General features: G+C 37.7%; 1 protein-coding gene across 2 annotated transcripts in view; it reads left to right on the top strand.

Moving 5' to 3' along the window:
* The window catches only part of LOC108114134 (IQ motif and SEC7 domain-containing protein 1), a 42927-nt gene that overhangs the window by 12021 nt on the left and 18322 nt on the right, over window positions 1-12584 (top strand). Inside the window, exon 1 of one of the 2 annotated variants that reach the window (XM_017224915.2) lies at window positions 1883-3838. The exons of the other annotated variant lie outside the window; for it this stretch is intronic. Coding sequence (XP_017080404.1) covers window positions 3771-3838 — 68 coding nt within the window. The 5' untranslated portion in view covers window positions 1883-3770. Of the gene's footprint in view, window positions 1-1882; window positions 3839-12584 lie in introns of those variants that run through there. 2 annotated transcript variants of the gene reach the window in all.

Below are 12584 nucleotides of genomic sequence, written 5' to 3'. Positions count from 1 at the left end.
AAACAAGTTTATATTGTTAAACTTTTATAACTAGAACTAGTTCTCATTTTAGTTCCCTTTAAACCCGATTAACTTTGATCTTATCCTACTTTCCTCTCAATTTGATCATTAATAAGCTGATTAATCTGACAGGAAGTCAATAAGCCTTAAGGCCATGAAAATGTACTCTGCAGTTTGTGGAGTAAACACACGCCCTGCTAATAACTTGTCATCTTTCTGGAACTTCATCTGACTAGTTCGTTGCAGAGATTCCAAAGTTTCCCCCTGTCCTAGACTATACCCTCAATATGATATATGTCCGTCCACCTTACACCCCACCACAGCCTTGGGCGTTCTTTCAATATTATGACAGCCAAGAGGGAAAATCTTTTGTTGCCATTGCGCTTAATTCATCTCTTCGAGCATCTCGAAGTTGGTCTTTCCTTTCGCGCAGTAGTCAGTCCCTCTTCATCATCATCTTTTCCGCGTTTCATTTCCATTTGGAGAATGATATATAAAAGGGAAAAACGAAAAATAAGAATGTGAAAATATTGTGGCTGGTCTTTTCTGTTTATTCTTCATAAGTTTGGGATCCCTCTTCAGCCTCATCCTCGGATCTTCAGCTTTTGTTTGTTTTCGTTGGTCTTAGGTGGGGCGTTCGTTTTGTGGGTGGGGAGTGAGATTAAAACTTTTCCTTCTTATCTGTTGGAAAATTGTCTTTCTTTCTTTTTTTGGTATCCTCGTTGGCAGTTGCATTTTTGATGCGCTTCATTGTCAGTTGACCCAATTTGTTGGGCGTGGACCCCGGGGCAAATAGCTCCCACACTAACACCCTCCATCTCCTGTCCCTTTTGTGCAGCCAGACATCTAGATTGCCTCCCCGTCTCACCATTTGCTACCAACGGCCCCCTGCAAACCCCTCATTGCAGCTCGCTGAAATATTCATGTCTTGAGAAGCCATTCAGAGTTTTGAACTTCTTTCTAAGTTGATTTCTGTTCACACAATAAAATGCACGAAGTCGCCATGCTGGGTGGTTACACTGAGATAAAACTTGGTCTATAATTGTGTTAAAATGCTAATTAAACAAAAATCCATTACAAGAACTATTCCAAAAATAGTTTAAACGCAAAACATCAATGCCAAAAATGTCTAATCTTTTTGATGTTAAGCTTAAAAACGAGTAGTAAAATAGTGTTGGTGAATCTCACTCCCGATTTCTCCCAGTGCAGCTCACAATTGCAGTTTGCAATTACCCGTTGTCGATGTTGTTGTTGTTGTTGATTATTAAATACTTTATTGCTTGGCTTGTATTTGAAAAGCGCGCCCAAGAATTACAGTTCAAGTCGCTGCCTCTTTTGTGGAAGCGTTAAAGAAATGGGAGGGTACGGTAGGGTATTGCAGAAAGAGAGCTGGAGAAAGAGACCTTTGTTTGGGTTAGACTGCATTAGGTTGCATGCAACGGGGCCATAGAAAGTGCTACCGAACCGCCGAACCCACTGAACCCACTGAGAGCGCTTCCCCATGGTGAAGACAGCGAGACTTGAGCACGCACCAGACACGCAATATATATAAAAGATATATATATGGAATATATAGACGGTTATTTCCAGGGGGTGTTGCATTTGGTAGCTATCACTTTTCTGGGTTTTCATGCTGCACTGCTGCAATTCTCTAATCATGGGCACAAACCATATGGGAACTGTGTCTCTACGCCTGTCGGTGGTTTTCTTTGAATTTTCCGTTGGTAACAACGATGCCGAGCGACCTCGGGGTGATATTGCCTATTGTCAAACAATCCCAACTATGGTAACTATGGTAATCACCTCAATTATTTGGCATAGTGCGATTACCCACTAAATAACTCAATAAGAGTTGATGAACTGGGTTAGGGAAAAGTTTCCCACAGCCTGGAATGCTTTATTACCATAAATATCAAGGTTTGGTTTAAGAGTTTGTCTGTTGAGAAAATTAAATAAAAATTAACAATTTTAAGTTTTAAAAATATAAAAATAATAATTAAATATCATATTTTAAGGTCTTAGAAAGTGGCACTTGAAAAAAAACGATTATTCATATCACCTTTTAAAGTTGACTTTTTTAAAGTTTTAAACTTGTTTTTTAAAAATAGCATTCTTACAATTTTTTTATATTAAAAAGAAATATCTTCAAACCCCTAGTTTTTACCAGTGCATTGTCCTTACGCCTTAGCGATGGCAATGCCTTGGCTCGCTCTCCCTCTCTTTAAGTCACGCTCTTTCCATCTGCTCTCTCTCTCTCTCATTAGCAAATAAGGGTTGGCAGTCGGTAAATTTCCGTTGTTATTTGCATTTGGCAAGGATATTGAAGAAGGGGAATATTCGAGGATATCCTGGCGATTGCTTTTGCATAAAACATATTTTTTTGAACATCTTTCTGGATGTTGTTTTGCTTTGTTATCCTTACTTTTTGTTATGATTTAAACAAAAGCCGCTAATAAATTGCAACCCTCTCTCTTTTGACACGCGACTCTGTCTCTCTTTTCTCGACTGCCCCCAATTTTAATTTCTGCCTCTCTCTCTCTCGCTCTTTTATGCTCTCCGGAAATTGCTTTTAATGGTCGGTTTTAGAATGATTTTTAATGTTCCCTAAACTGCGTCATAAAACTATTTGCGAAGCATTTCTCCAACAGGCTTGTTCTCAGGCTCATTAAAATCGAGTGGGGCGTTGGGCGTTCTAGGGAATTTCCATGCATTGGGCGCCAGTTATTTTTTTGGGGGAGCCACATTTTCCGTTGCATTTTTCCCCCCACACAGCTGCATTTTGAGGATTTTTGCAACCCCCTCTGAAGAGAGAAAAACAGACAGAAAAAAAAAAAAAAAACAACCCGCACTAGAGACATCTGTCTGGGAAACTCATGCTCTCTCTGTATTTTCTCCAGATTTTCTCTCTCAGCATTCTCTCTGCCGTTATTCTCGAACTGAGAGCAAAGGAGCCGCTTTGGCTGCCGTCGACGCCTTCAGTAATGGAAATATTTTACCCAGTTCAGTACTCCATTTCAGTCAGTTAGCCGACGTTAGTTTTTCGCAGACGCTTTTCCGCCTAGAAGTATTTTTAACCACAAAAAAAAAACATGACAAAAATTACCTAACTAGTAGGGAGTTTCCCCTCGGAGATTAGTTAAACAAAAGAAAAATTTACACAGTTCAAGAGAAAATACCAAACAAGTGCCGCAGAATTTCGCAAAAAAAAAAATTGTAATCAACCGTCGCCACGCCCCCCGCCCCTCGTGTACGTGTATGTATTCGCCTGTCTGCCGCCGCTGCCGCAGTCGACGTCGCTGCCATCACTTAAATATCCCCAAAAACGTCCCTTAAAATCGTACATCTATAGTATATATATATTTTATATATCCATCTACATACAAACGTGATTAAAAATATATCGCGAAAAAAATACGAACTTCAAAGTGAAATTCGAAATTCCTCACCCTATCGGCGGCGTATTGATTTTTTTCCGTCATCTTCATATTTATCGGTGCCAAAAGTGTTTGTATACCGTCCAAAAACAAAAACACACACACACATACACATCCAAACTCACACACATACAAGAACCTAGTTCCAAACACAAAATACACGTATATGAAAAACGATTCCGTTTCACTGAACATTCTGCCTTAACTATATTTACCTAATACATAATTGAAGAGGAGCGGCTAACTAGGGACTTAGTTAGTGGGACCTGGTTTAGGTCTAACACCCATACCTCTATATCGCCACCCGTTGGAAAAATACAAAAACACATCAGCAGAATGAGCAGCTACACTGCCGCCCAGTATTACAAGACCACCAATATGATTACCTCCAATGAGATTTACTGGTAAGTTGCTTTCGGCTGTTTGGAATTTGTCCTTTTGTTTTTGGTCAGTTGGAAAATGAAGTTAAATGAAGTTTATGGTGGGACATTTTATGGGGTTTTTTGGGGGGAAATTATAAGTTTAAATTGCTGTGATTTGGTTACAAAGTATGGTTATAGATATAGGACAGGTTAAGAGCTAAAAGTTCTACAAGTCCTTGTTCAATTTAATAACTTTAACTATCCAAAACTTATAAGTTTTGTTAAAAATTATATTGTTATATTTTATCATATTTATAACTAAGGTTTTTATAAACCCTTTAAGCCTTGAAAGCTTGAAATACAACTCCTTAGAGGACACTTTTTCTATTTTTTCTATCACTAATCAAAGGATATTTTCTAAAGCCTACTTGCTTCTAAGTTACCCTCACAGTTTTCCTCCAATGTATTATCCTTTTTTGCACTTGTAAGAGCTCTGTCTGCCCACGCCTACCCCGTTTTTCCCTCCCCCCATCAGATTTTCGCAAACAGAAGTGCCAGAGTTCAAGGTTCGATTAGTTTTGCTCGAGGACAATTGTGACGCAATTGCTCTCTCGCTCTCTTAGTTGGCCGAAACAGCAGCTGCAAAAATCAATGGCATTTCGCAGTTCGCTCTGCAGCTTCCCAGCCACGCCCCCACCCACGCCCATGCCTCCTCTTCCGCCCTCAATTTTTTCGGCCCCATCAATAGTGCACTTTTGATGGGCTTATGTGCCCACACACGACGTTTGAAATGAAGAAGATGAAAAAAAAAACCCAGCATATCCATGGCTTTTGATAACAACAAAAGGTCGAAGCCGCCTTCAAACGCCCACGTTCACGCCCACACACACACACACACAGCTCATCCAAGTTTTCCCAATTGTGGGCGTCCATCATTTGCTCTCGTTCGCTCTTTTGTATTTTCCTTTCCCCCTCGCTGTCAGTCACAAAAAGTTGCCTACGAGTTTGTTAATTTGCCGCACTGAAGTATGCAAGTGATTTTCAGACAATTCCCCTCATAAATTTTATATGAGAAATACTTGTTGTTTGTGCGGCCGTATACCTTGTGCATATTTCATGAATTTTATTTTTAAACAAAAAGCGGATGAAATTTTGTTTTTAAATAAAAGAAATATTTGCCTTGGCAATATGCTGCAGAAATTTCTAGAAAATGCATAAAAGTATGCAATGAAAGTTGGCATAAAAATGTTGCTTATTTTCGGAGTTAGTTGCATAGGTGGCGCATGGTGGTGGTTTCAGCATTTTATGAAGTTTTCCATGAAAAATGTTTAAAAATAAGAAGAAAATTAATAATAATAATTATTTTTAAATAATAGTTTTAAAAGTCCTTAAAATGCATGATCTTATATATTATTCCTCCAATTTGGAAATTTATAAACGACATAAAAAGACTTCCCAAAAATTACTTCAAGCTGACAAACTCTCCAAAAAATGTCCGAAATTTCTATTTTTGTGTCATGGTCTGTGCAGCACATGAACCTTGAACTCTGGCATTTTTCGTGCATAAAATACACACAGTATATATGTATATATAATGTTGCTTTTAGCTTAGCCAGTGGATAGAAGTGGGTGGTTTGGTGTTATGTAGATGGTGGATGGTACGATATAACAGCAGAACTCCCACAACGAGGCACGCTCATGGAAATTCCAAGCGATAAACACGTGATTATATGTACATAACCCTCAATGGGTCTCTGCGGCAAAGACAACATTATCTAATCCATAGATAGTGCCCTACAAAGAATAACATTTGTAGTTAGTGACCAACTGGCTTTACAATATCCGGGTTAGTTTAATTACGGAGGAGATAAGAGCAGGTGTTTACTATTGAGGTTGTACTTTAATATATAAATTTGGGCTTATAAATGTATTACTAAGAAATAAAAGAAGTTAGTCTTTGCTGGGGTTTATTTTACAGTCCATTTTGTAGATACTTTATTGCATGATTTAAAGTGTTTTTCCATTTCCTATTGCATGTAAATACTTGTTTTTTTTAGGAGTTGTTTTGTTATTATCTTGCCTAACAATTAAAAATAAATAGCTTGATTCAACTTGGGAGCGCAAAACATATTTAATAAATGATAATAATTAATATTTGCCCAGACAAGGCAAGGCATTACATTGGCTTATGATTAATATTTCGATCTCAATTGCCGGTGGAATAAGCTTAATAAAGTGAAATATTTATAGAAATCTTAAAATATTACAAATAAGTTCGCTTTGCAAGTTTAAAAACCTAATCTAAAATCTATAAATTCCACAACAATCGATAGCATTCGATTTCATGGCCAAAACACTTTTTATTAGCAGCTTTTACTGCTTCTCTTCCTGTAAAAAAAAGTAGATTATTCCAATGCTTACTCACTAATTTTGCACGAGTGAAAAAACAGATATGCAAATCTATATTGTAGTTTCATTCGAATGGAGAAAACTCAATTAAAAATAATTGCATTTTCACCCTTTTGTTTGTTTGTTTGGTTTTCCTTGTAAGCGCGTGTTACTCAATACGAAGCCCGGAATTATTCCGATTACTGGATAGCATCAACTGTTTGACATTTCCCCTCCACGCGATGGGAAGTGTTTTTTTTTCTCTTCTTCTCTCTTTCTCTCTCTCTCTCTACATTTCCCTGTCTACACTTTTGGCCCATTATTCTCAAATCTCTTACCCCCGTGCCCCTCATTATCGTTGGTCGCTATACAGCTTGCAACAGACTTTTCCAGTAGTTGAAAGTCGTGGGATTATTTAATGACTTTCTCACTTTTACTGACTCTATTGTTGGTTTGTCGCTGAGTTGTGGTCTTACTGCTGGGTGCCCTATTCCATAAGGTGATTGCTCTGGACAGTGATTACTGCAACCACGTGACCCCCCCTCCCCCCATACCACTACCACTGACGTTTTCACATTTTCCCGACAACGACTTAGTTTACTTTTGGTCCAGCGCTAATTGAATGCCAGACTTTCATGGATTGATATATAGTTATGTACCCAAAAAAAAAAAAAAGAAAAAGAAAATTAATGTGAGCTCAAATGTTTGGAAATTCCTCTGGGAATTGATTTGTAGTTTTAAGCTGTTTAAGTATACTATTAAAATGGGTTTTTCTCTAAAAGAAAATGTCCATAACACGTGTTATGTATTAGAAAGAGTTTTCCATTGAATAATAACTAAAAGATCATTAACTTTTTATGGGTTATTTGTCAGCAAGTAGATGTGAAACTTCAAGCTAATGTATCTTTAAAAGTATCTCAAATTCAATGCAAATTTGATTCCCTGTTAACACAAACTTAAAAGCGTTCTGCATTCTTCTTTATGGAGATGTGAAATTAAATCGATTACTTCCCGGTCCAACTGGATCTTCATCAGTGTTACTTCATCCCTACCCCCTTTCTCTATCTCCATTCTTTTTTATAGGCTTCTGGGTTTGTAGGCCTAATGCAAAAAAGCAAATAAATTCAGATGAGGTGTGTGCAGCACACAGCACACGGTCGAAATCAAAAACCCGGTGAGCATCGCCTCATCGCTGCATGAAAGCATCTAAATTAAAAGTGCGAAACCAGTTGGGGAAGTTGACGTCATGCATGTGGGCGGCCAAGGGGGAGGGTGAGCAATCTGTTGGGAGGGTTTGTATAGTTGGGAGGGGATGAGCGGAAAGTTGCCGATTGCCGGTTGCCGGTTGGCACACACCAAGCAGCCAAACAGTTAACCAGTTCTTGCAGCAGTTGCCGTCGTCGTCCTAGTTATGTATGAGCCAAATTTCTTGGAGCCGGCTTTTAAGTCAGAGTTGCTACCTCAACTCGCTTCTTGAATGCTCAACAACTGCCCCCTCCCCCCTTTACGCCCCCCTCCTTTTTCCCAACCAGGCACTCCCATTTTATCAGAGAGTACATGCACAATAAGATACTAGGCTAGACTATCAGTTTTAGGTTTATTATGATAAAAATATGTTTAAAAATCTTTAATAAATTGAAATGTCTTAAAATAAAGACAACTTAATTATAGTTTGTCATAAACCTGAGTTTGCATTACTTATTAATGTTAATATATATTATTCTTGTCATTAAAGGTATTACCTTTTTAATATTGATTGGTTTTTATGGATAAAAAGATTTTCTTAAACAGCCAACACCAAGCTTAAGATTATAAATCCCAAGTTTTTCTCTCTATGTAAGCCTAGCTAAAGAACCAACTGAAAAGTGTTTTGTTGTTTTGCTTAGATTTCCCTTGTTGTTTCTTTTGTTTCGCTTTTTCTTGTTGTTTTTGCTTTGCTGTCGTTGCCCAATTCAAAAGCAACAATTTCAGACTCGGACTCAGACGCAGACGCAGACGCAGACGCATTGTTGTTTTCAGTTGGCTGTGTAATTTGCATTGAATTGAAGCTGACGAAATGCAGCCTGGCAATGCAATTTCTATAGAATTAATCAAACCTTCTTCTTTTTTCACTTACCCTAAAAGGGTTTAAAGAAAAAGGCAGCAAGCAGTAGCAGCTACCTGGTGAAGTCGAGCGATCAGTAGCAGGAAGCCATTGACCCATGAATCACAAATGTGTACATAATTACTTGTTATACATGTGAGAAATGAGATCGAGGAGGGATTGAGTTATAGGAAAACAACATATCAAGTGATCGCTTATGTAATTACTGAGAAAATTCACAAGTTAGTAAGCCAAATGAAGATACTAAAAAGAGTTTTTGCAATCAAAAAGACAGAGAAATTCAAGTTTCCATAAAATAAATCCCCTTCTACTCTTTAATTAATTTTGAAACTGATTCGGCAAGCCAGCTGGCTGATCTTTTCACTACACTGACACTTTAATAGACTCATCAAAAGACAAATTATATAATTACAATCAAACATCCCCAACAATTATGTATCTCTTTTTCTCTTCTACCTGAATTACCCAACACCCAGTCTTTTCACTCTTTCAAGACTCTTTCAAGTTCATTAGCTTCTTCTGTGATTCGAAAAAAGGCAACAAGCAATCAAAATCAAAATCAAAATAGAATACAACAGAATTTGAAGAAAGGCAGCAGCCCCGTAACATTCACTGGCCAACCAAAAATAGTTAATGAACAAATGAAATTCGCATAATGATGACCATTTTTATGACTGCTTTTTGGATTATGTAAAAGCTCTCTAGATTTGTCTTTCTCCAAGCGATTTCAGCGAGATGAGCCGAGTCAGCCAGCTAAACAGAAGGGCGAGCGAATGCAAGAAAAACAGAAGAAAAATTGAGAAATTCAATTGGCAGACGAAAAGTAATAATAATCAGCTGCTAATCGCTTGTAAACACGAATTTTCCAATGAAAAATTCAAAATGAAAATCTATGAAAGAGCCAGTCGAGTGGTAATCATAAACAGACACCTACACGGAGGGAAATGGTTTGGGATAAATATTATTTTCTCATTTTGATTGAAAGTTTTCAAATGTTAAATGTTTTTAAACATTTTTAATATTAACTGCGGGAAATCACCTAAATTTGACATGATTTTTCAGAGCAAGGTCACACTTTTCTAAATAATATTTCATATTTTACTTTGCTTTTATTATTTGTATAAAAATATGTTTTTATTTCCGATATAAAAATCCAAAATTGGCCATATTATTTTCTCTCTGCTTCTTTAATGGGTGATGTGAGGGTGGTTGGCTTTTGTGGGCGTGTGATACGTGATTTAGAGCCTAACGAGCACCGCAGAACCCTTGTGGGCGAACTTTCCCAATGTGCCACTTGAGCAGCGAGCGATTCAGAGCCCGCCGCACGTTGATTGATGAAGGCGCCAGTGGCGGTATGGAAGCAGCTCCAAAAAAAAAAATACAGAAACATAAAAAACATAACCACTGGGAGCTGACCACGGAAAGGGGCAATATAGAGAGGGTGTTGCAGAGAATGGGGTATTTTTTTTTTCTTTTTTCTGTTGCTGCCTTTTTCATTCATGGCCAACACCACAACAACAACAACGGCAAGTGAAGCGCGGTGGGCAAGGCGAAGTGCAAGTGAAAGTGACGGCGCTGCGATTCCGATTCCAATGTGTAGTGTGAGTACTCTTGTACTTGTACTTCATGAAACCACAAAAATTTCCCACTAACATAATTTTTGTATCTTTTTGTATCGCCCAGTAAGGCCTCCCCTTTCTTTTCCCCTCTTATCTGTCTGTGCGCTCTTTCATGTTTTCTTTCGACATTTTCATTTGTATCTCATCATCCGTCACTGGCTCATCTTCGTGTGCGCGATACTTTTGATTTAATTGAATGAAAACATAAAAAAGAGTTTGTTAAATCGAGCAACTCGAAGCTGTGGATACTCTTGCAGATCGATCATATCTTTGAAAGGTGTGATTTAACTTGGTATTTGGATTTTAAGTACATGATTTAGGGATAAAATCTGTATTCATAATAGCAATTTGTGATTGCACTTTTGGGTAGTTTTCTTCTGTAATTCATAAATTGGATAATATTATGATCTTTTTCTGTAGAATGTAAAGTTAAAATCCAAACTGAGCAACCTTTACATAAAACCAAACTATTTCCATTAAGTTTTTGTCTAAAAGTAAGACTTCTTGGAAACAAATCAAATGGCAAAAATCTGCGAAAGTTAAATCAATAGTAATAAGTTTCAACTTTAAAAACCCTACAATTTGTATCCCAACTTACAGTCATATTGTTAGAAAAACCTATCATCGATCATATCTTAAGATTTCTTGGAATCGAATTATGCCAAAAATCTGAGAAAGTGAAACCAAACTAAGGTTGTAATAGGCTTTAACTTTAAGTACCCCTTGCTAGTGTATAGTAAGGAGAAATGCCAGTGGAAAGCCCTAATGACAGGGGAGCGAGGGAATCTCGATTGTGATGTGATCGTGATCCGATCCCTTGCCCGATATATCTGCGCCCTGTCAGGCTTCATTAGCGGCGCTCCAAGAGACTCGGTCGCATTGTCTCTGGGATTTTGTCTCTCAGCCACAGCGTTCACTTTCTAATGAGCTCGAAAAGCCGGCGTTTCAGTAGGCAATAGGTAGTAGAAATATATATATATATACTATATAGTATAGGCAGTAGGTAAGCTGTGTAGCCATGACCGAATGAGCAATTCAATGGCCCCGCCAGCGGCAAGTTGAAGGTAGGAATCGTTTGGTTATAGTAGTTTAGCTACTATATAGTAGGGGATCTAGGGGGATCGAGACGACGGGGCCCTAAGCTCTCGCAATCGTTTTGCTTGGGTTTTCTGTTTTGGGGCGGACTGAAGGTCTGTTGGCTTGTTGGCTAGGCTCCTCTTTCCCATCTGCTGCCCGCCCTTCGTCTGTTTTTTTTTACAAATTGGGTTCAAAATGCCTAAGGTCAGGCGAGCGAACACAACGGGTGGGTTTTAGTGTAGGGAGGTGGAGGGGCAAACGAGGTAATCGCATAGTTAGTAACTACATAAGGTTGAGCTTTCGCGATGTTTACTAATGAAATATAAAATGCGTTTCATATGTGAGATATACACTAAGGCAGTGAGGAGATTGAAGAGTTGATAGGAAAGGAGAAGTGATGTTAAAAAGTAGGAACTGAGTAGAAATTGGGTTTTGCTAAGGTTAAGCTTAAACTTAAGTAAAGTTAGGAGAACGCGAACTTTATTGTTAGTATTGTTGGATGGAAAAAAGTCTATCAATATGTTTTTATTCTCATCAATTAAGAGACATTTACCTTTGACAATAAAACAGAATAATGCACATAATGATGATTACTATAAACCTCTTCGTACGATCCCTGGGAACAAATTAAATCCACAAATTTCCTTTAAATTCACTTCCAAGTTTTTTATACCCCATTGTCTAGGAATGCGTCACTTTGTAAGATGACTTCACAAAGGAAATAAATTACCTTCTAATTAAAGATTCCTTCTAGCTTGAGTTTTCCTTCTCGTCGCAATTGCAACCCCCTGCGGATGCTAACTTTGCATTAATTAAAATCCCTTTGCCAACCCTCGCCGCGCTATGTTGTGGGGCCTTTTGTTGTTTCTTGTTTGACTGTCATCATCGTTGACGGCTGTTTATTGTTTCATAACAGCTGAGTTGAGACTCGGCCCAGACAAGTATGGCAAATGGGTTTGTGTACCTTGTACCTAATGCGTTAATATCAGTTGGTCAGGTTTGTGGGGCCCCCCAAAGAGGGGGGTATATTGTGGCAAAAGTTTTGGTTTTTGGCTTTATGTGTGCATATGTTTACGACTTGAGTTTTAACGATGCCGCAGCTATGACAGTGTCCGCAAATACAGAGAGATAAAAACGAGGTCAATTTTGTTTTGATATTATCAGATTGTAAAAGGGAATTCCAGTTAGTAGCACTCCTGGTTTGGATTGTGAGGAAATAGTTATTGGTTGGAAATATTTTGAAATTATATTTTAGGTAAAGTTACAAAGGTAAAAATATATATATCTGAAGTCTTAAACAAGATCTACGTCGTTGATTATAGAATTATCTAATATTTTATCTTTCTATTTACTAGATAAATATTTCAAAATTTCAGACTCTAAAAAGGTTTATTATTATCTACACAAGTAGAGAACCATAAAAATAGCTTAACTTATCAAGTTCCCCTAATCCATACTTAAATATATTATGCAATGATTTTTGCTAATATATATATTATAGTTATAGACTTGTTAGTTGACTTTTAAGATCTAGTTTTTTTTTGTGAAATAAAAACCATTAAAATTGATCGTTAAAAACATATAATAATTGTTTTCCGTG

Source organism: Drosophila eugracilis, unplaced genomic scaffold (assembly GCF_018153835.1).
Source record: "Drosophila eugracilis isolate 14026-0451.02 unplaced genomic scaffold, ASM1815383v1 contig_2154, whole genome shotgun sequence".
Lineage (NCBI taxonomy): Eukaryota > Metazoa > Arthropoda > Insecta > Diptera > Drosophilidae > Drosophila > Drosophila eugracilis.
The sequence above is the reverse complement of the archived record's forward strand: the minus strand, read 5'-3'. Positions and strand labels throughout refer to the sequence as shown.